Here is a 27448-nt window from a genome sequence, read left to right as displayed (position 1 = left end):
TCCGAGCAGGAACCCGTGTAATCTATCTATAGAATGCATATCCATAATTTGCAGCATAAGTTGCCTATATTTGTTGATATAATCTCGCAGTTTTCCATTTGCGTGTTTGAGGTTACGCCATTCATCACATACCCTGAAGACTTCATTCCGTGGTACAAAATACTCGGCCATGTCCTTGGTAAAATCATCCCACCTTGTCCATGACCTTTTTGCCTCACCTCCCAGAAACCATGTGTATGCATTCACTGATAGCAGTCGCGACGCCACACGGATCGAGTGTTCATGAGACACTTTGTTCATGGTGAGATAATCCTCTGTCTCACGGATCCACCTTGTCACCACCACAAACGAATCTCTTTGCCTAGTATACTTCTCTGGGGATAACGGTTTGTACTTCCCGTATCCCTCATGTGATGACTCTGAGTCTTGTCATTCCATCTTCTGTGTTGACGTTGGGAGGGGACCTCGACCTCATCTGTCTTGGCGACGAAGGTCGACTGCCATCCTTCTTGTGTAGTTGCTCGACTAAGGAGGCCAATATGCCTTCTAGCCGGTTTAGTCTATCATCTTGGTGATCTTGCAAAGTCGCCCTGGATCCCTTGGGTCATCCATTTGGTGTTGTCGAGTATCTATTGCTCTTGACTCGAGACTTCTGTTGTGCCTTTCATGTCGAATCCAAGCTGTTACTTCGGTGCGTCAAGCTCTGCCTCTCTTTCTTGCCTTGCTTCCTCCTCAATTCTCGTGGATTCCTTCGCGTCCAGGTAGCCACCTTCCGTGGTCTTGATCAAACTCACCGCGACGCGGCGTTTCGTACTCTGATACCAAGTGTCACGGAGCGGTGATCTCGGGTCACGTTCTGGGCGCGAGTTCCCGCTTGGGACTGGAAAATTTAGTACAAAAGTGAGAACAGAGAGTACTTGCTAAATGGTGCACACCAAGACCTATAGTTCCTCTCAAAGAGGACGACGAGCCGGTCATTTTGAGTACTAGAACTTCGAAATCGGACTCTGTATGAAGGAGTTATGACCAAAAACGTACGAACGGCAATGGAAAACGGTGTCACCCAAATGAGGGCTTCCAACCCAAAACTTGTATTGATAAAATGCCAACATGCGAGGAGATTACAATGGGATCACAAGAATGATGAGAGAAAATGACTTGCGGGTATCCGAGGCACGGGATCCCTTGCCTACAAGCCGTCTTGTAATCTAAACGAAGGTAGGAGAGGTCGGGCTATAGGCCACATTACTCCACCTCAAGGTACTCCCATATAGATGCAAAGAATTCGGGGCGTCCAAGCATACCTCCAGAGCACCATGTGAGGCTGGATAGAAATCCCAAAAATTCCACGCCTCACAAAAACCCATGCTTAGAGTAATAGCTCCATTTTTTTGACAGAAGATCACATGTTTTGACGACATGAAATGTAAGGATGCTACATGAGATAAGGTAACTATACAATAGCAAATACCATATATAATATTACACCATTCGATTGGGTTAATCAATAAACCAGTCTAGATATCATTAGCTCGATTACTAAACCAATCTGGATATCATGATCTGGGTCTCCTGCTGAATTCCTTGGCAATTAGCTCCTCTAGCTTCTCCTGCAGATCCACGCATCCAACCTCGGAGATGTTTTCAACCTGCTTGACAATCGAAAGGCATGTGAACAGCTTTCACTGATGTGATAATCGTGGAAATTATTAGAATAACTTATGAATTAAGAAATTAACCTGCGGATTAAGTTAGTTTCATACATTAGCACATTCAAACGTGACATTAGTCCATGCAATTAAAGTTAAGAAGTCACGTATGGATAAGCTATTTGCATGCATCAACACAGTTAAGTGAGGCACTAATCCATGCATTTAAGCAACGAGTTAGACGTTGATTGCATTCATTAGCACATGATTCCAGTGAAAAACTAAAGCACACGTGAAGTAAACAATTAATCGACGGGTTGGGTTAGCAATCAATCCATGGATTAGCTACATGCATAGGATATCAGCACACTTGAGTGAGGTTATACGAAACCATGGATTAAGGTAACTGAGTACAATGGCATAATTAAGGCAGGGTCAATGACTAATTACCTTGCCACGGATGCAATGGAAATTGTTATCGCCACTGGTGGCGGCCAATGTGGCATTGACAACTTCAATGCTGTGTCGTTGGAGCAAAAGCAAGACCTTAGACCAAACACCTTTCTGCTTAGGAGCATAATTAAGACTGACAAAGACGTCAACTCCAGAAATGCGAACAGTAACCTCTGCATGGCAATCCAATAATTGGATTTTATCAATACTACTGTAGGGCTTTCTCTTCGCCCTTCGATCGGATAAACTCATGAAGCCCCTCTGCATGTGTTCAGCTTGCAGGCTCGTGTAATAATAATCCTCTTCCGACAAGCCCAATATCGTGAGCAAATCAACCTTCTTCTGTTCCAACTCTTTCAACGTTCCTTGCAGAGATTCAATGTAGGCGACTACCTCTGTCAAGATCGTGATCCGGTCTGTATGCTGCACATCCATAATCTCAATACGTAGTTCAGTTCACCCACTCATTAATCACCATATTATCAATTAATCTCACGTTGATCATCTCACCCACTCACTAATCACCATATTCTCAATTAATAAGCTTGTGTACTGCCTTCAGCAAACAACTATCACATTCACGTAAATAAATTAACTGCATACATTATCTCATTTTTGTGACACACTAATCCATGCATTGCAGCAAGGCATGCAATTAATACCTTTCATCAATAAGCACACACTTTGATTACATCATATATTTCTCATCCCATTGGCACTCTGAACAATCATTAATATTCACACCACAGTCCCTCATTCTCAACCTTAACACATCCATAAATCACCATGTTAGATGATTAGGCTCAAACATGAATACTGCCCCTCATCTTCATTAAGCTCAGAAAACAGCATGTCGTCGGTCATGATTAAGCTCAAACAGTTATACTTCCCCTCATCCTTAATCTCAGTCAGTATATGATCATTCATGATCTGCAAGCTCAATCTCTCGACATATAATTAATTATTTACGATTAAGCTCATTAAGCATTTTGAATTCCGTCCTGACACTTCCAGCCTCAACAATCATGATCATCATATGATGATTTATGATAATTACTCTTGATTAAGCTCAAACACGAATAACAGTCCCTCATTATTAACAAAATCCTATTGTAGATTAGGTATCAAATCATTACTAAGGATATGATTACATCAAACCGCGAATATGAACACACACCCAGGCGAGAGTATGACATTATAATATCAAAGTGTACGACCCATGTTCATTGCCAACGAGAAGGTTGACTGTACTATAGTAAGATTAATTAGAGGAGATTAACTTACCTTTTTTCATGTGATTAGCCTACAGGAAGCTTATTAAAGTAGATTAACACACGGCTAAAATAAATTTTAGAACACTTAGAGAGCTGATATAAATTAAGCTGGGTTAACTTACTGACATCTGCTGATTATTATAAGGCCAAGAGAAGCTGATTAAACCAGATTAACTTACTGCTATAATAAGTTCAAGTAGATTATAACTTAGTTGGCTCGTTTAACTTACTTTAAGCTTGAGTCTAGGCACCAAAGACTGCAATATAGTGAAGTTATCTGACATACTCTTCCTTCTGAGCCTCTCAGATTGAATGTGGGCTTCTCGCTGGGACAGGCCTTCTCTGTTGGCAGGTTTTCTACCCACATCAAGAATATCAGCCCTCAAAGCAGTGTTAATGTCTAATCCGAACTTAGAGCTCTGAGAGATCTTGGGCCTTTTCGCAGGGCTACAGCTTTGCGTACAGGGAAATGGAAAACATAGACGAAAGGAATTAGAAGCTGTAGGTAATTCAGGCTTAACATCTTCACTGATCTCATTATTATCATCGTCGTCCACCACCACCTGCAAAAGATTGCGTTTCTCACTGATAATCTGGCTATGGGCATGGGCATGGCCATTGCCGGTGGGCGGCTTCTTACTGAGGCTACCGGCCATGGGCACGTCCAGCTCACGACCGGCCGCAGCAGTCGAGTTTAAAGACTCCGAGCATAGAGAAGGCTTTGAGAACTTCCCAAGGGCGCAGGCTATGTCGGAAATCTTGAGCACAGATGTGAAGGGAGTGCCGATACTACTGGTCACAGATTTCTCTAGGGGCTCAAAATCCATAGCTGGCGGTTTAGTACCAATATTCCTTTCACAAACGTTGTGGGTAGAGAGAGAAGGATCACTAGATTGGGCGCCTGCACTGTACCAGTCATCAAACTCATCAAAATCAGTAGAAAGGAGGTTCAAGAAGAAGTCAGGATCCATGGCGATGATGAAAGAATGCTCAGAATAAGAAGCAATTTGGACTAAATAGGCAAGCGTGTTTTTTTTTGGGTTTTTTTGCTTTTCTGCTTTTTTTTTTGGGTTTGGGAGGGGGGCCATAAATGCGCAGATGTTGTCTTTGCGAGAGCACGAGACTCTCATACACATCCCCTCTTCCCATGCACACTCCACGCTCCCACTATCGTTCTCAAGTACGTAAACGTGTCACACCAGCTTTGAGTTCGATAAGATTGGGAAAAGCAGTAAGACCACATAAATGTGTTTTGGTACTTGGTGTCATCACGTTCAATTTGGGAGATTTGTTTTCAAAGGTGATGATCAAGTGCTCGAAAAAAATAGCTTTTTTAACCCTTCAAAAATTAAAGGCTACGCTTAGGCTTAATTGGGATTTAGAATTTAATTTAATCATTAAAAATCATGCAATTGATGGGGCATAGTCTTGCAAATGACTAGAAATTGTACAATTGAGGGGATTTATAACTAAAATGTATAAATTTCAACCCCTAAATTAAAGACAATATCAAATTCCAACCAGGATTTCTAAATTTCGATCGGAAAAACTACATTGAGGGGATTAAGAACTAAAATGTACAAATTTATACCCTTAAAATTAAAGACAATATCAAATTCCAACCAAGATTTCTAAATTTCGGCTAGAAAGATTACACTACAAACCGGGTTATGTGAGCACTGGTGGTGATCATCTACATGCTTCTGGCCTTTGATTCGGATTTTTTTTCTTTTGGTAACCATACACATTTCCAAGGTGCGTTAGTGAGTTGGGATAAGTTGGTATAGCCTGGTGGCTCTCAAGCAAAGACTCAAGAGCTTGCTTGAATATAAATTCCTTCATGTTCAAAATCAAACCTTCAACACAAATTCCTTCATTACCCATCTTTGGCCAAAAAAAACCATACACATTTTTTCTTAAGAGAAAAGAGGTTTTTTTATTAATAGTAAGAAAGAATTTATATCACATTAGGCATGGAGCTCGACTCATAAACTCTAGCTTAAGTTAGCAATTGCTACTAAGAAGCCCTTGCAATAGTGTTATTCTTGAGAAATATACACACTTCCTTTTGCTTCACTCTTGGTGAAACCAAAAAATTCAAGAGAATAGCCATTCTTTTTGAAAATATTACACTACTATTGCATTATCTACAATCGGCTCAATTCCTTTAAAGAGAATCCCTGAACTGGCTATTGTGAATTTTCATCTAGCATTTTTCTCAAGATGAGGCACAACTATTTCCAAAAAATTGTATCTCACACACATGACATGAAAAGGTGCATGTTATAATTTTATAAAATTACTTTATTATTGCCATTCTCACTAATGGTTATATTCCTCTTTGAGTTAATATTAGTTGTTAACCACTCTGGTTATTAACATTATTTTTAAATTGTGGCCCACGCTTTCTTGTAACTTATTTTTTTGTAACTACGCAAAGCGCTGAATGATAAAAGAGATATGGGATGACTGAGCTTACGGCTTGTGTAATGCCGGTCATAGGAATGATGTACATAGAGCTAGGAAGCTAGTTTTGGGCCCCCAATTGTAAATGGGTGGCCAGCCATTGTAAAATGAGAGCTCTTGTATATAAGACATTTTATGGAATATGAATAGGGACAATCCCATTAGTCTCAATTAAGTTTTGCTCTCTCTCTCTCTCTCTCTCACTCTCTTGAGCTTGTGGATGCTTGCTTGTGTTGTAAATGTTTGCATGCTTGATTGTTGTTGTGTGTGCATGTTCGGGATGGTAATGATCTAGCTTCTCTTCTCCTCTCCCCTCTATTGTCTCTCTACCAAGATCCCTTTGGAGTGAAGGTTGAGCTTTCCATAGCTCCCTTCTTCTTTTCTCCTCACCTAGCTTGTGAATCTCCACTTGGGTGACACAAGTGGTGGTGGAGTGAGCCCCTAGCGGCCTCACAAAGGGGAGTTAGCCCTCATTAGGGTTGGCTAAGTGCACATCTCTGACTCGACCCTTGCATGGGTGTTTCTCTTCTTCTTCCCCTCTCTTGTGTGCAAGGTTGTATATTTAGATTAACATCTTTGGCACCACTACCGGAGATAGCACTTAGCTTAGGGTTCATCCACATATTTCATGTTCATTTTTCCAATAGGAGTACAAATCCACCGATTGGTTTCATGTTATTTTAGTTTGTTGTTTGTTTGATTGATTGTGTTCAATTGAGCTATGGAGGTCAACGAGAGCATTGGAGCATTGATGTCTTCACCAACAAGTGTGAGAGACACAAGTAAGTGTTTAATTTTTGCTCTTGACATTCATACAATTTTTTATTTCCTCTTTCTTTGAGTTTTCACAATAGTTTAATCATCAAATTATTCTTAATTTATTAGGTCTCTTTATGCATTCTAGGTATCAATAGGTAGCTAGAGACTAGCTCTAGCTCCCCATAAAAACAAAAGTTCAAAAAATATTTTGGGAATGCCTAAATCAACAAAATTCAGAGCAGGAACGTAGGTAAAAATCCCATTCTGGATGAACTCTGAGAAGTGAACGCCCATTTCATTCATAGCGACCATGGCAAACTTGCCACGCCCGTTCATTCCTCCTGGGAAAATCTTGTGAGATCTCTAGCCATTAATTTAGCACTGTGCGTTAAAAAAGGAATAATTGCATTGAGTAAGCATAAATTGCATTTAAACAAGGGGTACATCTGCACTGTCACAGAATATTTGTAGGTGGCAGTCAGACGTGCATAATTCAAATCTATGAAAATTTCTAAGTGAATGCTCGCACCATTTACAGCATACACCCATACCATTCAAAGCGCACAATTGTTCCTTTCCAAAGCATATACTTGTTCCCTTCAACTTGCCATGCGCATGTCAGTTTCACCATGCCCGTGTCATTTTATTTTTCCATGGCTACAACAAGTGTACGTCCGTGTTATTTTTTCCACACCTGTACCATCTCTCCTTTCTAAAGCCTACACCCGTGGTGGCAACCTTGCCATGCCCATGTCATTTTTGCCATGCCCGTACCTTCATCATTCAAAAGAGTTTGTTCACTCCTTCCTAAAGCGACGTCCATGTCTTCCAGGAAGCGTACGCTTGGGTCATCTTCTTTTTGAGAAACATATGCCTATGTCTTCAACAAAGTGTATGCCCATACCATCTTAAAGCCTATGGCCATAGTATTTCCCAAAAAAAAAGATTGTTCATCACAAGGGATCCTACACAGTAATTCCACACATGTAGGACCCCCATGTTCAGCATAGGGGGGTCCTACACAATAATTCACACACATTTATACACCTACGTTAAGGAAAATTGGTCTGAAACAACCCTCTCTTTGATGATATAAATTATCTTGAAGCTCCCTCGCTCATAAGGTCAGACCCATCGGTCAATACAGCTTGGAGCCAAATGGTGCTAGTCTTTGACAACACCAATGAGACGACCAAAGATCGTCCCTGCATGAGACGAGATACGCCTATCCTCGACACACCAGAACTTGAAGCTCAGTGTATAGAGAGACCACCTATCTAAGAGAAAGACCCTAGCTCCCCACACATTCACAAAGAAGCCTTACTTTGAGGCTCCACAACTTTATCATGGGAAACGCATAGTCGAAAGAGCCACATCCCAGGGCGAGAGGTATGAAACACTAATAGGAAAGAGAGCCCATGCCGCCTCTAGATCCTAGAGCAGATATAGGGCAAAGTGAGAGCCATCAAACCCCGTCCACGAGTGTGGAGAGCCATGCGTGTCTCGAGGGTGGCTGATTCATTTTGAGCCTACATACCCATACCAAACCTGGGTCCATATCTAGCTTCCCAAGGGCCTAAAAAGTCGTATCAGAGAGAAAGGGCCTACCCAGCCCTGTCACATCCACTAGGCCCACTTGTATATCAACAATATCCACCTCACGGAGTATACCCAGGATACCACATGGGGCCACATGAGGCACAATCCACCCATAAGACAAGTACCTCCTATGGTCTATTATCTTCCTGGCCTAGCTCCTCCACCCATCGTTCCCCAACCAGCACCCACTCTCGGGCTAACACCAGAAATATTGAGAATAGCCATGGAAATAGGGAGGGGGTGGCTACTGGCATCACGCCCCCAGCGTCAGCTTAACCAATACCAAGATGCAGACTAGATTAGAAAAAACCCGCAAACATCTCGAAGCTAATTACTAAGTTTGATGGGACTGGAGAACCCATTCCGCACTTAGAGACGTTCACCCAGATCTGTGACGCTTTTAGCCATGTGGACGATCAAGTCAAGGTGAGTTCCTTTGGGGCCTCACCCTAGATGATAAAGTTAGACAATGGTTTAGTTCCTTGAAAACATAAGATAAGGCCACCTTCAAAGCCTTGAAAGAGGACTTAAAGGTTGGATATTCTTGTCAAGGGAACTAGATGGAATCCTATTGAGCAACTACACAATGACGCACACTAGATTAGAAAAAACCCGCAAACATCTCGAAGCTAATTACTAAGTTTGATGGGACTGGAGAACCCATTCCGCACTTAGAGACGTTCACCCAGATCTGTGACGCTTTTAGCCATGTGGACGATCAAGTCAAGGTGAGTTCCTTTGGCCTCACCCTAGATGATAAAGTTAGTCAATGGTTTAGGTCCTTGAAAACATAAGATAAAGCCACCTTCAAAGCCTTGAAAGAGGACTTAAAGGTTGGATATTCTTGTCAAGGGAACTAGATGGAATCCTGTTGAGCAACTACACAATGTTAGACAAAAGGTTGGTGAAACCATCTGATATTACATCAACAGAGTCAGATATCTCCACGCTTGTGTAGTGCCAGAGACAAGTTCTTTGATGAAAGGTTAATAGGGATATTTTTGAAAGGTCTAGATGATGTAACCCTACACAATTCCTTGTATTCCCTGGACCATACCTCCTTCGAGCAATGTTGTAGGAGTGCTATGGACTTTGAGGACAACTTCAGGGAAACACGTTCTCGATAACTCCATGAGGGTACATCACAAGCCGCATTCAAGGCCACCAGCACAAGATCTGATGGAAAGAGCAAGGAGTCCACCTCTGGACAATAGGTCAAGCACTTGGCCACTGCATTAATGCAGCAAATGACCCAATAGTGGAGAACTGACGAAGGTCGGGATCACGTTGGCCAACCCCATCTCTATCCAAAGAGGGAGATAATATGGTGCCCGATTTGTCGAGCTAACCATACCATCAAGGAGTGTCCACATCTGTGACCCCGTTCCACCCTATTGCACATATCTCCAAACATGGGGCAAACATGAAGTCACAAACTCCTATGGGCTGATCAAGCCCGCATTCTACCTCAAGCCTTGCATGCAAACCAAAGGCAACCGTTGTTCTTTCCAGCACCTCCTATTCACAACGTACCTCAACCAGGCCAAGAAGTAGCCCAAAGAGGAATTCTGAGTCCTCTAAATGCCCTTACCACCCCTAGTTCTCCCACCTCAACCCCCATTGGCACGAATCACACCTGTTCATTAGATAACCACCATGACATAAATCTTTGAAGAAGGGGATGAGGGGGAACTCTGTGAAGGTCCCACCTACGACCCCTCGAGCGCCAACTAGTCCACCCTCCCAAATTCTACGCCACTACATGATTGAGGGCAACCAAATGTTCCCAGTATACTTAGCCACACCCCAATCCCATGAGGCCAGGACATGAATACAATGGCTAAACGACCACCCATGCAATGCTACAAGTGCGCAGGACCTCCCCGAGTGGTTGAGTGTCCAATCAAGGAAGGGATGGAAAGTACCTCTATAGGTGCTTCTCATTAAGCCCTTTATGCATTGGGTGTGAGATAGACCATATGTATAAGGATTGTCCGCTGAGACCCAACACTCTGACCAGATTGTAGAACAGACAAAGTGTCATAGCTCATGTTGCAGTAGAGGCATTGACCTCATGAGACGAGGGACATTGTCATGAACCATAGAGCTTGATTTCCACATGTACATGGGGCCCATGGGCAAAAGGAGAAAGTGACTATAAATAGGGCTTGGGGTACATTGGTAGGATCTTTTGACACTTTTACTAATTTTGGTCATCTTGGACCTTTGGGCTCCATCAATGGAGATTTGGCCTTCCATGGTCAAGTTCATGGCTAACATGAAAGCCATCCTCTTGGTGAGAGGTTAAACACACTTAGGCTATTTGTGCATCTTCTCTTGCTCATGCACTTATAGATTTTCTCTCTCTTGTATATTCATGTGATGAGCCATTTGATAACTAATCTCATGATTAATGGATACTAGATTCTTGCTTTGATGTGTTTGATTCAATATTTTGCTCTAGATCCATTTCATTTGGTATCACAGCCTTGACTTTGATCCATTATCAAGGTTTTGGGCATGAGATTAGTCATTTTCTTGATAATTTTCTGAATTTTCTCTTGATTTCTTGGAGTTTTGGCTTAATCTTGCTTAATTTCTACTTAATCTTTAGAGATTAGTGGAGAGGAGACATCATTTCATGTGATTTCATGTGATTTCATGGAGATTTAGCTCAATTGGACCTAATTTGGGCACCCTAGACCAATTATTTGGAGCGAGGTACAAAAATTGGAAAAAATTTAAATTAATCACCTGTTAATCTCTATGTTAATCATGTTTATCTTTTTGTGCTTCTTTTCCAAGCTTTCCATAGCCATTACTTCTCATCTTTCCTCCGTTTTGCTCCCATTTGCTAGGGCTTTTGTTGATCTTGAGGAGAGGAACACATAGAGTACCAATTTACATGCATTTTTTCTGAAAATTTCTTTCCCTTTGCTCCAAACCCTAATCTCTCTCACATAGCTCACCATTGTCCATCTCCACTCATTCTAATGGCTGCAAGTGTTATCCTATTGCAAGTGTTATCCCATTCCACTCACTCATACTGCTTGTGGCTGTGTCGATCATGGACGCCAAAGGTGGGAGCAAAGGAGGTCGTGGTAAGCCCAAGAAGAAGGCTGTGTCCAAGACTTTGAAAGCAGGGCTGCAATTTCCTGTGGGCCGCTTGGTTCGCTATCTCAAGAAGGGCTGCAATTTCCTGTGGGCCGCTTGGTTCGCTATCTCAAGAAGGGCTGCTATGCTCAGAGAATCGGCTCCGGCGCTCACGTATACCTTGCAGCGGTCCTCGAATACCTGGCGGCCGAGGTGCTTGAGCTGGCTGGTAATGCTGCCTGTGACAACAAGAAGAAGATCCATTACACCACAGAGAGATTCGTGTGCTGCTGCTCACGAAAAAAAAAGGCTGTCTCCTCTCCAGCACTACCGGTTGCTGCTTCTGATACTTGAGCTGCTCTGCTGGTGCAAATTATGGCCATTAAGCTTTGTTTTGTTACCATATGAAGTTATTGCTTCAAAGCCATAGAAGGCTAGCACAAGACCTATTACATTTGGCACAAGATCTATTCCATTTGGCACAAGATCCATGTGGTTGTTAGCTATGATGTTTGGTATCTTTTTGGTGGATTTTGGGGAGTTCTTCATTGCTTTTGGAGAGGGAGAAGAGGAGGTTTGAGCAGCTCTCAGAAATTGCAAAAATCTTCAAGATTTGGATCCATTGAAGGCTCTATCAAGCAACAATCCAACCATTGAAGCTTTCGGAATACCATTGGTGAGTTGCTATGGCCATTTTCTCAAGCATTGGTGATTAATCCTCATGCTATGGACAAATTGGGGTTATTCATGAAAGGAAACCCTAATTTATAGAATTTTAACATTTTTCTTTAATCACACCCATTTGGATGTCATGTGGCCATTTGTGAGACAAATGCAGGATTCTTTGATGAATCCATGCATAAATGGATGAAGGAATGCATATACTTAGATGCATTGATTGAGCCACATGCATGGAGTGGATGTTGGGTAATAATGAGAAGGTTTTTGCTATGGACATGATGCTTTTATGCATTGGAATGATGCTATTGAGCATTGGAAGAGCTTGATGTGTGATTGGAATCAATTGGTAATGCTACATTCACATGCAAGTTGATGCCCTTGAATGCCATTTGATGCCAATTACTCATAAGCAATGCTTATGGGAGTGATACCAATTGGATATTGATATCATTGGTATATGGTATTACCTCACTTGTGCTTATTGATTGATGTTGGATCTTTGGATGAATGGCGGACATTTGGAGCTATGTGGATAAGCATGAGTTCATGCATAATGGTTTATGAGTATATTGTAATGGGCATGAGTCATGCTACATCCTTGTAAGTGATCCGCCTCATTTTCATATTCAAGCTATATGCACCTCACAATTGTTTGCACTCACTTCAATTTCCAGAAACTAGATATGTTGGCGAGGGTACCCCGGGTGTTGGCGGAGAGGCCCGGGGGGAGCACGGCTTGAATCCACCGTGCTGTGAGTGCCGTGGTAAAGCGGTACGGTGGAGGATTAGGTGTGGAGGTGAAGACTTGGCCTCAACCCGCCGTGCCTTGGTTTGAACTAGGTACGGGGGTGAGAAGAGCTTGGCCGGGAGATCGGCAAGCTTCAACGTGCTACACTGACGATCTTCTTCGCACAATCATCCTCTTTTTGCATAAAAATAAATTTACCAAAATTTACTCTTTTCTCATAATCAATTAATTATGCATAATTAGAAAAAAAATTATTTCTCATGAATATGATGAAAATCATTCTTTTTGCATAGGATGTCCAATCCTAGAATATGGTAGGAAGTCCTCTTTTATCATTATGCATAAAAATAAGATATGGATTATTTTTTGAAACTTTTGCCATAGCTTCGCTCTGCTATTACTGATAATTCTCAAATTTTTTCTAAAGAATAAAAACTTGTAATGAAAATATGATAGTAGTTCCTCTTTTATGCATAAAATCAAACTGTGAATTTAAATCATAATTTTAACCATAATCATAAATTAATTATGATTATCCCAATACATTAAGCTAATTCCATTATTTCTCTTTTTCCAAATTGATAGGATAATCTATTTCTCATTTAGAATCAATCAAAGTAGTTTTTAACTAATAAATAATCTAAAAGAAATAACCATTATTTTGTTAACACAAAATCATCAAAATGCCATTTTCTTAAGCTCTACCTTATCAAGCCTAGAGTTTAGCTTTGAATTAAGAGACTATCATTGAGAAGCATCCTTTTTCAAGGGATTTAGCCATAAAGAAGGCTATTCTTTTAGAGAGAGAGATTTACTTAAAGAAAGAATTATAATTTAAGCATAAAGGTTAACTTAATGTTAATTAAGTTAACCTTTAGGCTTAATTAAGCATAAAGGTTTTTTAATTAAACATTAAAAAACCTAGGGAAAGTTTGATTTGAATTAAAACATTTATTTAGAAATCTTCTCAAGCTTGAGAGGGGTTGAGAAGAAGAAAGTCATTGAGATAAATTGGAAAAAACCATAAAATTTGATTTTACCTCCAAGTTTAGCTTGATTCTCCCATCACATTCATATCTTATCATATCACATTCACATCTTATCACATCACATTTACATCTTATCGCATCATGTTTACATCTCCTCTTATCACATTCACATCTCATCTACTCACATTTCATCCATTAACATCCGGTCACATTCATTTGGCTCTACATCACATCTTGTCACATCCACTTTTACTACTGTTTTCTACTTTCGATATATCGATGGGACTTCTCTAAGTTTCTGCCAATTGATTGGCCTAGTTAAAGGTACTTTTTCTCCATGGATATTTTCATATTCTTTCTCAAATTTTTCAAGTGAAATATATTCAATATTCTTCTTTTGAGTAAAAGATTCATGGGATTTAGAAAAATCAATTGTACCCATATTTCCCAATAAAATTAATAATGCTCAAAATTTCACTTTTGATAAATACTCATAATTTGAAATAAACCAAAAATTCCTCTTTTACCATTTAATTACTTGGATCTCAATTGTCTCGTCAATTATCATGGGAATTCCTCTTTTTGCATAAAAATAAATTTACCAAAATTTACTCTTTTCTCATAATCAATTAATTATGCATAATTAGAAAAAAAATTATTTCTCATGAATATGATGAAAATCATTCTTTTTGCATAGGATGTCCAATCCTAGAATATGGTAGGAAGTCTTCTTTTATCATTATGCATAAAAATAAGATATGGATTATTTTTTGAAACTTTTGCCATAGCTTCGCTGCTATTACTGATAATTCTCAAATTTTTTCTAAAGAATAAAATCTTGTAATGAAAATATGATAGTAGTTCCTCTTTTATGCATAAAATCAAACTATGAATTTAAATCATAATTTTAATCATAATCATAAATTAATTATGATTATCTCAATACATTAAGCTAATTCCATTATTTTCCAAATTGATAGGATAATCTATTTCTCATTTAGAATCAATCAAAGTAGTTTTTAACTAATAAATAATCTAAAAGAAATAATCATTATTTTGTTAACACAAAATTATATAAACACCATTTTCTTAATCTCTAGCTTATCAAGCCTAGAGTTTAGCTTTGAATTAAGAGACTATTATTGAGAAGCATCCTTTTTCAAGTTTGATTTGAATAAAAACATTTATTTAGAAATCTTCTCAAGCTTGAGAGGGGTTGAGAAGAAGAAAGTCATTGAGATTAATTGGAAAAAACCATAAAATTTGATTTTACCTCTAAGTTTAGCTTGATTCTCACATCACATTCATATCTTATCATATCACATTCACATCTTATCACATCACATTTACATCTTATCGCATCATGTTTACATCTCCTCTTATCACATTCACATCTCATCTACTCACATTGCATCCATTAACATCCCGTCACATTCATTTGGCTCTACATCACATCTTGTCACATCCACTTTTACTACTATTTTCTACTTTCGATATATCGATGGGACTTCTCTAAGTTTCTACCACAATTGATTGGCCTAGTTAAAGGTACTTTTTCTCCATGGATATTTTCGTATTCTTTCTCAAATTTCTCAAGTGAAATATATTCAATATTCCTCTTTTGAGTAAAAGATTCATGGGATTTAGAAAAATCAATTGTACCCATATTTCCCAATAAAACTAATAATGCTCAAAATTTCACTTTTGATAAATACTCATAATTTGAATTATGCCAAAAGTTCCTCTTTTACCATTTGATTTCATGGATCTCAATTATCATGGAAATTTCTCTTTTTGCATAAAAATAAATTTACCAAAATTTACTCTTTTCTCATAATCAATTAATTATGCATAATTAGAAAAAAAAATAGTTCTCATGAATATGATGAAAATCATTCTTTTTGCATAGGATGTCCAATCCTAGAATATGGTAGGAAGTCTTCTTTCATCATTATGCATAAAAATAAGATATGTATTATTTTTTGGAACTTTTGCCATAGCTTCGCTTCTATTACTGATAATTCTCAATTTTTTTCTAAACAATAAAATCTTGTAATGAAAATATGATAGTAGTTCCTCTTTTATGCATAAAATCAAACTATGAACTTAAATCATAATTTTAACCATAATCATGAATTAATTATGATTATCCCAATACATTAAGCTAATTCCATTATTTCTCTTTTTCCAAATTGATAGGATAATCTATTTCTCATTTAGAATCAATCAAAGTAGTTTTTAACTACTTATAAATAATCTAAAAGAAATAACAATTATTTTGTTAACACAAAATCATAAAAATACCATTTTGTTAATCTCTAGCTTATCAAGCCTAGAGTTTAGCTTTGAATTAAAAGACTATCATTGAGAAGCATCCTTTTTCAAGGGATTTAGCCATAAAGATGGCTATTCTTTTAGAGAGAGAGATTTACTTGAAGAAAGCATTATAATTTAAGCATAAAAGTTAACTTAATGTTAATTAAACATTAAGAAACCTAGGGAAAGTTTGATTTGAATTAAAACAATTATTTAAAGATCTTCTCAAGCTTGAGAGGGGTTGAGAAGAAGAAAGTCATTGAGATAAATTGGAAAAAACCATAAAATTTGATTTTACCTCCAAGTTTAGCTTGATTCTCCCATCACATTCATATCTTATCATATCACATTCACATCTTATCACGTCACATTTAAATCTTATCGCATCATGTTTACATCTCCTCTTATCACATTCACATCTCATCTACTCACATTGTATCCATTAACATCCCGTCACATTCATTTGGCTGTACATCACATCTTGTCACATCTACTTTTACTAGTGTTTTCTACTTTCGATATATCAATGGGACTTCTCTAAGTTTCTTGCCAATTGATTGGCCTAGTTAAAGGTACTTTTTCTCCATGGATAATTTCATATTCTTTCTCAAATTTCTCAAGTGAAATATATTCAATATTCTTCTTTTGATGAGTAAAAGATTCATGGGATTTACAAAAATCAATTGTACCCATATTTCCCAATTAGATTAATAATGCTCAATTCTACTTTTGATAAATACTCATAATTTGAAATATGTCAAAAATTTCTCTTTTACCATTTAATTACTTGGATCTCAATTATCATGGGAACTCCTCTTTTTGCATAAAAATAAATTTACCAAAATTTACCCTTTTCTCATAATCAATTGATTATGCATAATTAGAAAAAAAAACATTTCTCATGAATATGATGAAAATCATTTGTTTTGCATAGGATGTCCAATCCTAGAATATGGTAGGAAGTCCTCTTTTATCATTATGCATAAAAATAAGATATATATTATTTTTTGAAACTTTTACCATAGCTTCGCTGATAATTCTCAGTTTTTTTCTAAAGAATAAAAGCTTGTAATGAAAATATGATAGTAGTTCCTCTATTATGTATAAAATCAAATTATGAATTTAAATCATAATCATAAATTAATTATGATTTTCCTAATAGATTAAGCTAATTCCATTATTTCTCTTTTTTCAAATTGATAGGATAATCTATTTCTCATTTAGAATCAATCAAAGTAGTTTTTAACTCCTTATAAATAATCTAAAAGAAATAACCTTTATTTTGTTAACACAAAACCATAAAAATACCATTTTCTTAATCTTTAGGTTATCAAGCCTAGAGTTTAGCTTTGAATTAAGAGACTATCATTGAGAAGTATCCTTTTTCAAGGGATTTAGCCATAAAGATGGCTATTCTTTTAGAGAGAGAGATTTACTTAAAGAAAGCATTATAATTTAAGCATAAAGGTTAACTTAATGTTAATTAAACATTAACACTAGTTTGGTACCAAAACAGGACACTTAAGTGTCCTTTTTTGGGGGTTGTAAAAAAAAATCAAACTCCTAATGTAGGCTTTAAAAACCAAAATGCTTCATTGGGTATGTAGAACATAACCCTATGCTTATGTAAAAAATGCTAAACATATAAAATGCCTTTTTATTTGGAAGTACATAAGCAACAAAGTAGCATATGTCTTGAAAATGAACATTTTTCAGGATTTTTCCAAATATGCAAGCATCATTCTCTCAAAAAAAAAATCCAATGATATCAATAGCATTTTTCCCAAGATATTTTGATAGCATACATCAGTCCAAGGGGTAGAAATTCACCAAAAAAAAACATTTTCCTTTCCTAGAATTTTTTCCAAAAAAGTTGCATAAAATCAGCAAAAGTAACGCGTATTATCAAAACTCAATCACGTCACTAAAAAATAATGTAGTCCTATAAATGAGAATGTTGATTATTGGTTTTCATGCTTGAGATAAGATAAATAAGCCATAATTTGATGTGTATGACACTAACTTAGCCTCCACTTAACTAGGTTCTTATCACCTAGTTCTAAAAAAACTGTAAAAAATAAAAATGCAAAATTTGATCATCTTTTATCAAAAACTAATCATAACTATGCTTGCACAAGTAGTCTACACCTATAGTTACAATAAATAATGCACTTACACAGCTTTCTCCTTTGATGAAAATCAAAATTAGGCTCATAATTAGACATTTTATGTATTAAAAACAGGTTGCGCAAAAGGCCATGTATGAGAAGAGGCCCAAAAAGTGGCTCTAAAGTTTTGTAAAATTCAAAACAAAGTAGTATTTACCCTATATAACATGGGTGCACCTCAAGTTTTACATTATTAGCTTGCATATGGAAGGAGAAAAATTCATGCTCCACCTGTATAAAAAAACGTCATTTCAATATTAACGAGTCAAAAATTTATCCAATAATTATCGTTTGATGATTCCAAGATTTAGTTTACATCATGGGCTTTCCATCAAGCCAAGTTTCATGATCAAACTATGTCCCTTCTAAAAGTTATGTCCAAATTACTACTATTTTGAAAACAGCAAAAATCATGCATTTTATCAGCATGTGTCTAAGAAAATTAAAATATTGCCTTGCAAAAGCTAAGAAAAGTGCAATTTAAAAAATCTCAAGGAATTTTTGGGTCTTGAGGAACATATGTGGATGTTAAGCATTTCAAAACTCTTAATGGATTGCCCACAAAAATTCAAGAACTTTTCAGGACACTTTAGTGTCTCAAGACACTTAAGTGTCCAATTACAGAACTAGTGTTAAGAAACCTAGGGAAAGTTTGATTTGAATTAAAATAATTATTTAAAAATCTTCTCAAGCTTGAGAGGGGTTGAGAAGAAGAAAGTCATTGAGATAAATTGGAAAAAACCATCAAATTTGATTTTACCTCCAAGTTTAACTTGATTCTCCCATCACATTCATATCTTATCATATCACATTCACATCTTATAACATCACATTTAAATCTTATCACATCATGTTTACATCTCCTCTTATCACATTCACATCTCATCTAGTCACATTGCATCCATTAACATCCTGTCACATTCATTTGGCTCTACATTACATCTTGTCACATCCACTTTTACTAGTGTTTTCTACTTTCGATATATCGATGGGACTTCTCTAAGTTTCTGCCAATTGATTGGCCTAGTTAAAGGTACTTTTTCTCCATGGATATTTTCATATTCTTTCTCAAATTTCTCAAGTGAAATACATTTAATATTCTTCTTTTGATGAGTAAAAGATTCATGGGATTTACAAAATTGTATCCATATTTCCCAATAAAATTAATAATGCTCAAAATTTCACTTTTGATAAATATTCATAATTTGAAATATGCCAAAAATTTCTCTTTTACCATTTAATTACTTGGATCTCAATTATCATGGGAACTCCTCTTTTTGCATAAAATAAATTTACCAAAATTTACTCTGTTCTCATAATCAATTAATTATGCATAATTAGAAAAAAAATTATTTCTCATGAATATGATGAAAATCATTCTTTTTGCATAGGATGTCTAATCCTAGAATATGGTAGGAAGTTTTCTTTTATCATTATGCATAAAAATAAGATATGTATTATTTTTTGAAACTTTTGCCATAGCTTCGCTGATAATTTCAGTTTTTTTCTAAAGAATAAAAGCTTGTAATGAAAATATCATAGTAGTTCCTCTTTTATGCATAAAATCAAACTATGAATTTAAATCATAATCATAAATTAATTATGATTATCCTAATAGATTAAGCTAATTCCATTATTTCTCTTTTTCCAAATTGATAGGATAATCTATTTCTCATTTAGAATCAATCAAAGTAGTTTTTAACTACTTATAAATAATCTAAAAGAAATAACCATTATTTTGTTAACACAAAATCATAAAAATATCATTTTCTTAATCTCTAGCTTATCAAACCTAGAGTTTAGTTTCAATTAAGAGACTATCATTGAGAAGCATCCTTTTTCAAGGGATTTAGCCATAAAGTTTCTTTTAGAGAGAGAGATTTACTTAAAGAAAGCATTATAATTTAAGCATGAAGGTTAACTTAATGTTAATTAAACATTAAGAAACCTAGGAAAAGTTTGATTTGAATTAAAACAATTATTTAGAAATCTTCTCAAGCTTGAGAGGGGTTGAGAAGAAGAAAGTCATTGAGATACATTAGAAAAAACCATAAAATTTGATTTTACCTCCAAGTTTAGCTTGATTCTCACATCACATTCATATCTCATCTACTCACATTGCATCCATTAACATCCCGTCACATTCATATCTTATCATATCACATTCACATCTCATCTACTCACATTGCATCCATTAACATCCCTTCACATTCATTTGGCTCTACATCACATCTTGTCACATCCACTTTTACTACTATTTTTTGCTTTCGATATATCGATGGGACTTCTCTAAGTTTCTGCCAATTGATTGGCCTAGTTAAAGGTACTTTTTCTCCATGGATATTTTCATATTCTCTCTCAAATTTCTCAAGTGAAATATATTCAATATTCTTCTTTTGAGTAAAAGATTCATGGGATTTAGAAAAATCAATTGTACATATATTTTCCAATAAAATTAATAATGCTCAAAATTCCACTTTTGATAAATACTCATAATTTGAATTATGTCAAAAATTTCTCTTTTACCATTTAATTACTTGGATCTCAATTATCACGGGAATTCCTCTTTTTGCATAAAAATAAATTTACCAAAATTTACTCTTTTCTCATAATCAATTAATTATGCATAATTAGAAAAAAAAATAGTTCTCATGAATATGATGAAAATCATTCTTTTTGCATAGGATGTCCAATCCTTGAATATGGTATGAAGTTTTCTTTTATCATTATGCATAAAAATAAGATATGTATTATTTTTTGAAACTTTTGCCATAGCTTCGCAGCTATTACTGATAATTCTCAATTTTTTTCTAAAGAATAAAAGCTTGTAATATGAAAATATGATAGTAGTTCCTCTTTTATGCATAAAATCAAACTATGAATTTAAATCATAATTTTAACCATAATCATAAATTAATTATGAATATTCCACTAGATTAAGCTAATTTCATTATTTCTCTTTTTCCAAATCAATAGGATAATCTATTTCTTATTTAGAATCAATCAAAGTAGTTTTTAACTACTTATAAATAATCTAAAAGAAATAACCATTATTTTTTAACACAAAATCATAAAAATACCATTTTCTTAATCTCTAGCTTATCAAGCCTAGAGTTTAGCTTTGAATTAAGAGACTATCAATGAGAAGCATCCTTTTTCAAGGGATTTAGCCATAAAGATGGCTATTCTTTTAGAGAGAGAGATTTACTTTAAGAAAGCATTATAATTTAAACATAAAGGTTAACTTAATGTTAATTAAACATTAAAAAACCTAGGAAAAGTTTGATTTGAATTAAAACAATTATTTAGAAATCTTCTAAAGCTTGAGAGGGGTTTAGAAGAGGAAAGTCATTGAGATAAATTGGAAAAAATCATAAAATTTGATTTTACCTCCAAGTTTAACTTGATTCTCTAATTGCAGTGAAGCCCCTGAATAATTATTTGGTCCACCAAGAGGAGAAGAGCAACTCCAAGAAGTGTTGTAGAGAGAGAAAGCTTCAAGCTCTCAAGAAAGGAAAATTTAAGGGATAACAAAAAATATGATTATTTTAATATAATACTGGCATGATATAGCTCCAATATTTTTTCCAAATGACTGAGGATCTATTTATAGTTGAGGTAGGCCACTAACGAAGTCCAACTGGGTTCTAGAATTTTCCAAGTTCAGTTTGACTCAATTTGGACAAGATTTGGACCAGTTTGGATCCCTTTTTGATTTGGTTTGATCCAAGAGAGAGGAGAGATAAAAATATCACAACTTTTTTGAATTAAAAACCCTTCCACACGTGAAAGAGGCACCTACCTCAAGATTCCCCCTTTCCTTACCAAGGTGTCAAAAATGCATCATTATTCCAAAATATGTCATTTTTTTGTAATATCTTATAATTTTTAACTAATAAACCTTGTACTCAGTCAACTCTTCATCTTATGTGAGCATTTACTCATTTTTGGATATTTGTTTTTATTCTTTTGGATTTATCTCATTCCAACACTTGGATCAATTCAATTGGCCCATTGGAACCTTAATTGGACCATAATCCAAAAAATTCTTAAAATGTATAGCTTTAGGCTAAGGTCCCTTATACACATTTTCAATTACTTCCTAATTCACCTTGGAAAGTTCATTTTGAACTTCTGTTTCAAGGGAATCCATTTTAGACACTAGGAGGATTTTTATATCTAAAGGTATCTCAATTTTGGATTATCTATCTCTAGACCAAAACAGGGTAAAACAAGATCTTTCTTCTATTTCAGAGAGGGGAATAATTTCAAGAACAGAAGGGGAGTTTCTTACACCTTTAAACCTCAAAAGCTAGAGGGAGGAATCTTACATCCTAGCCCACTTAAAAAACACGAGATGTCCTCATCTCGCAACTAGGGGATAAACTCTTTCACCTTAAAATCCAATTGATTCTGGGGTTCCTTATAGTCTGGTCAACCCACACAGAATCCTAGGATAAAGATCCCTTCTACAAGAAGAACATACAAAACTCATTTTTAGAGAACAATTCATTCAAAACATACAGAACATTCATATCCTTAACACAATAATGGTCCATCCTTGTGGCTTCTAGTTCTCATCATCTTCCCAAAAATCTCTATTTTTTTGACCTGTTTGGAGGTGTCCTTTGTGCATGTGCCCTCGCTTTGGCTACTTTGTGTCTCATCTATGCCTTCCCTTTCTTCTCAAGACCCTCCTCCGTCTGCATGGCATCCTTCAAATCATGCCCTTCATTCTCCTCCATGAGTCGTCCCATGGCCGTTATCATCCTCATAAAGGCTGACATCATCTCCTTCCACTCATTTCTCTAGAGGTCCCATTCCATGGACTGCAACATAGGTAGTCTTGGCATGATTGGCCTCTTCTTCATCTCCTTCTAAAATGACATTTCCAGGGTCTTCAAAAAGACCCCTCCAAGCTGGAGCTGAGGTTGTGGGTCTCTCCTCACTTATGGCTCCACGATTTTCGACATGCACAATAGATTTACGCTTTTTACGTCGTCCTGAAAGAAGCTGAGATTCTCCCTCCATTTCACACACACTTAAAGACTGGGAGCAGAGATGACGGCGTGGATATCTAGAGGATTTGTTGTTGATATTGCTTCTAGATGCAAGGCTCATTTTCGACAAACAACATACTTCCACAATGGTTTCATGCTCAAGATAATAACGTTGTGCATTCATTCATAAATGGATAAAATAAACACAATAGAATATTCCCTCACTGACACTCAAGGCCAGCAGTCACCGCCAACTACCAATTTTTTAGGAAAAAGAACATCCCTTAATGCACAAATTTAATATCAGCCACCTCCCAAAATGAATGAAGTCGGATGGCCACCAAGTGTGGCACCTACCGAATTTAATCCTATATTGAACAACGGATCATCTACATATGTTCCATCATTTTTCAAAACAACAAATCTCACAAAGTGCAATGGGATTTCAATGAGATACATTGTGTGCATCTAAATGGAAGCATTGAACTCAAAAATTTTCTTCTTTGTTGTGCATGCTAGAAGTTCATTTTTTAATTCCTATTTTCGGTGGGTTTTTGACCTATCCAAATCTCTTAATTTTCTGGTGGGTTTTTTCTGCTAGATTTTATGGCCAAGGAAAAGCTTATATTGCCAACCAATAGGCCAATCCAGATCACCTCATAGGCCGACTATCAAGAGGCTGGATAGAAATCCCAAAAATCCCATGCCTCACATACACCCCCCTTTTGAAGAGCTTGAAGTCCCTTTCAAGCCATTATTCTGGATGTACATCATCCTCAACGGGCACTATGTTGTAAAACTGCAGAACCAATGGACGTGCCATTTGAATCATTTTTCCTTGTGGCACCCATGTGCAATCTGTCATGGGGCGATGTTTCCATTTCACATAGAATTCTGGCGTTCCTCACCAGAACCGTGATTTCAATATCAGTTCTGGTTCAAAAGGCGTAACGGTGGGTGTTGCACCATCTGCAAGCATCGATACATGGCGACCAAACCTGGTATCGACGGGGACAAACCTCTTGAGTAGGCTTATATGAAATGCATTATGTATGTGTACTGTTGCGGGCACATCTATTTTGTAGGTGACTCCATTATAAGATTTGAGCACTTTGTATGGGCCATAGAAGCGATGGTTGAATTTCGGTGTGAGGTTGGCAGGTAGTGCAATGTTTTGGGCACTAACCAGGACCAAGTCTCGGGCCTCATGAAATTCGTCATCACGTCTCTTCTTGTTGGCATGTTTGACATATCTGACTTTGCTTTGTTCTAGATTCTGCTGTGCAACCTGCATTCTCTTCTACCATTTCTGTAAAAATTCCTCTGTATCTGCATCTTCGGCATGCACATCTCTTGTGGGTGGCAATGGCAAGAGGTGTATTGACCTCTTTACCGGTGGCTAGCTCAAACGGAGTGTACCCAAGTAGCACTGTGCACGGAGTTGTTAAAATGGAATTCTAATATTTCTAGGTAGTTCGCCAAATCCTTCTGATCGGCATGAACGTAATTGCAAATGTAGTCTTCTATGCCTTGATTAATTTGTTCCGTTGAACCATTTGTTTGTGGGTGATATGCTGAAGACATGCGCAATTGTGTGTCTATTAACTTGAACAGTTCTCTCCACATGTTGCTCATGAATCTACTGTCCCAGTCTGACACAATAGCCGTTGGCAGTTCATGGTATTTGAACACTTGACTAAAATATCCTCTACCACAAATATGGTGTTGTATCCATGGGACTCCGGGAGATCCACAATAAAGTCCATACTGACAATGTCCCACGGCCTTGACGGGATGGGCATGGTTTGCAATAAACCAGTTGGTTTGACTCGATGTGCCTTCACGAGTTGATAAGTTGGGCATGTACGAACATATTCAATGACATCCTCAGTCATGCGTGGCTAGAAGAAATGACGTCGAAGTTGCTCGAGCGAGAACTTCTGCCCACCATGCCCGACCAACTTACAGTCGTGGGTTTCCCAAAGTAGCATGGCTTTGAGGTCCGGGTCATTGGACACATACACCTTTTGGTGGACGTAGAATATTCCATCTTTGAATTCAAATAAACCCACGATTGAAGTACCACTGTGCAACTCTGTGGCCATGCGAATGACTGTTGCATCTAACTTCTGAGCATCTCTGATCTTGTCAAACAACACCTCATTTGCAACACTCACTGCATTCAACTGCAGCTTACGGCTTAGAGCATCTGGCATCAAGTTATGTTTCCCCGTCTTGTGAATAATATCTATGTCAAATTTTGCAATGTAATCCTGCCATCTGCCTTGTTTTGGTGACAACTTGGGTTGCGTCTGAAAGTACTTGAGAGATATGTTATCTGTAAGAACTTTCGTGTGCTTGTCTTGCACATAATGACGTCATTTCCTAAGGCAATGAACCACTGCTTGCATTTCCTTTTCATGTGTGGTCTATCGGCATTTTACATCGCTGAACTTGCGAGACTCATATGTGACAGGGTGCTCGTCTTGTAATAAAACTCCTCCAAGGGCCCCGTCCAATGCGTCTGTGTGGATCTCAAACTCCTTGTTGAACTCTGGAAGCTTAAGCATCGGGGTACTGCACATTGCGACTTTCATCTTTTCGAAAGCGCTCTTTTCTATATCTGTCCACTTAAAAGGCTTGATGCCTTTAGTTATATCAATGAGTGGGGTGGCGATTTTGCTAAAATCTTTGATAAACTTTCGACAGAATTGTGTGAAACCTACGAACTCGCAAACTTCACGCACAGTTATGGGTGCATTCCATTTCACCACTGCCTCGATCTTCTTGCGGTCTACTTGTACCCTTTTTTGATTGACCACAAAGCCCAGAAACTCCACTTCAGTGACTTCAAATTCACATTTCTCTGGCTTGGCATACACTTTGTGATGCCGTAACATTTGGAAGACCTTTCTTAAGTGTTCTTTATGCTCTCTCAAAGTCTTCGCTAAATATGAGCAGATCATCTATATATATGATCAAAAACTCATCTAGATAATCTTTAAAGATATCATTCATCATCGTGCAAAAGATGGCCGGGGTGTTGGTTAGCCCAAACGGCAACACCAACCATTTGTAGCTTCCATACCTTGTGCGAAACGCCGTTTTCTCAATGTCGTCTTCGGCGATTCGTATCTTATAATATCCGGATCGTAAGTCGATCCGATTGAAGTACTTCGTTCCCGCCAGTTGGTCTAAGAGTTCCTCCATTACTGGTATGGGGTAGCGGTTCTTGATGGTGATTTTATTAAGGTCTCTGTAATCGGTGCATAACCTAGCTGACCCGTCCTTCTTTGTGACAAACAGCACATGTGCACCATACGGCGACTTGCTGGAGCGGACCATTCCATTTTTAGCCAATTCGTTCAACTGTACCTTGAGCTCCTTGAGCTTTGTAGCATCCATCCTATATGGAGCTTTAGCCGGAGGACTATGCCCTAGCAAGAGTTCGATTTTGTGATCCACTTATCCTTTTGGCGGTAACCCAGTTGACAATTTTTTGGGCAAGACATCTTGGAACTCATGTAACACTTCGTGTATTTCTGCTTCACCAATTTTGCACTTCGTCTGATGTGCATTCTTGACCTTCATTACGCATGAATGTATTTGGCAGCCCTCCTTAGCTGCCCTCTCTACCTGCTTGGCACTGCACCATTCCGGCATCTTTCCATGGCAATCTGTTACTGTTCGAGCCTTACTCGACCCTACTGCATACATTGGGGTGTCTTGGATTTTGCTTCCAATGTCCTTGTTGACTGTTTTATCCCATGAGTGAGGACGGATGCATGGCACACTAACTCCTGTACCCTGCATATCCAGTATCATGTTATTTACACCTTTTCTTATAAAGGCGATGAGATATTTGTCGACCCAAGTGAGCCCGACAATCACTTTGAAAGTATCCATGGGCACAATTATGAAATCCAATCGCGCTTTCCATGCGCGTGCCTGCACACCTGCACATTGTATGCCATCTTTACATTGTCATCCTGTCCTTGTGCAAGCGACACTGAGAGTTTACTGGAGTCGCACACCTTCACTCCCAGCTTCTTAGCGCATTTTGGGGTGATGAAATTATGGGTGGCTCCCATATCCAACATGATGTTTTGCTTTAGGCCATTCATATGAGCCTCGAAATACACATTTTGCACTGTCGATAACTGTGCTGCCATGCATTTCGGTATTGCCTGCACGGCACCTACCCTTGGTGGGCTATTGCCTCGTCAAGACGAGGTTTTTGTATCCTCAATCTC

General features: G+C 37.4%; 1 protein-coding gene across 1 annotated transcript; it reads left to right on the top strand.

Annotated features, from left to right (window-relative positions):
- Positions 1-11267: 11267 nt before the first annotated feature.
- Positions 11268-11647, top strand: LOC147612580 (putative histone H2A.5). The gene is made up of 2 exons (XM_086783524.1): positions 11268-11341; positions 11386-11647. The coding sequence occupies exons 1-2, from the start codon at positions 11268-11270 to the stop codon at positions 11645-11647; spliced, it is 336 nt and encodes a 111-aa protein (XP_086639650.1).
- The last annotated feature ends 15801 nt before the right edge of the window (positions 11648-27448 follow it).

This window comes from Cibotium barometz, chromosome 45 (assembly GCF_041138505.1).
Source record: "Cibotium barometz isolate CiBa-2024 chromosome 45, ASM4113850v1, whole genome shotgun sequence".
NCBI classification, from domain to species: Eukaryota; Viridiplantae; Streptophyta; class Polypodiopsida; order Cyatheales; family Cibotiaceae; genus Cibotium; species Cibotium barometz.
Note: the sequence above shows the minus strand (reverse complement) of the source record. Positions and strands in the feature narration are given on the sequence as shown.

What these genes read in the sequence shown, in the direction of transcription:
- LOC147612580 (XM_086783524.1), top strand. Translation starts at nt 11,268, where the DNA reads ATGGACGCCAAAGGTGGGAGCAAAGGAGGTCGTGGTAAGCCCAAGAAG. An exon ending in GTGTCCAAGACTTTGAAAGC is followed by an intron (nt 11,342 to 11,385) that starts AGGGCTGCAATT and finishes GCTATCTCAAGA; the next exon opens with AGGGCTGCAATTTCCTGTGG.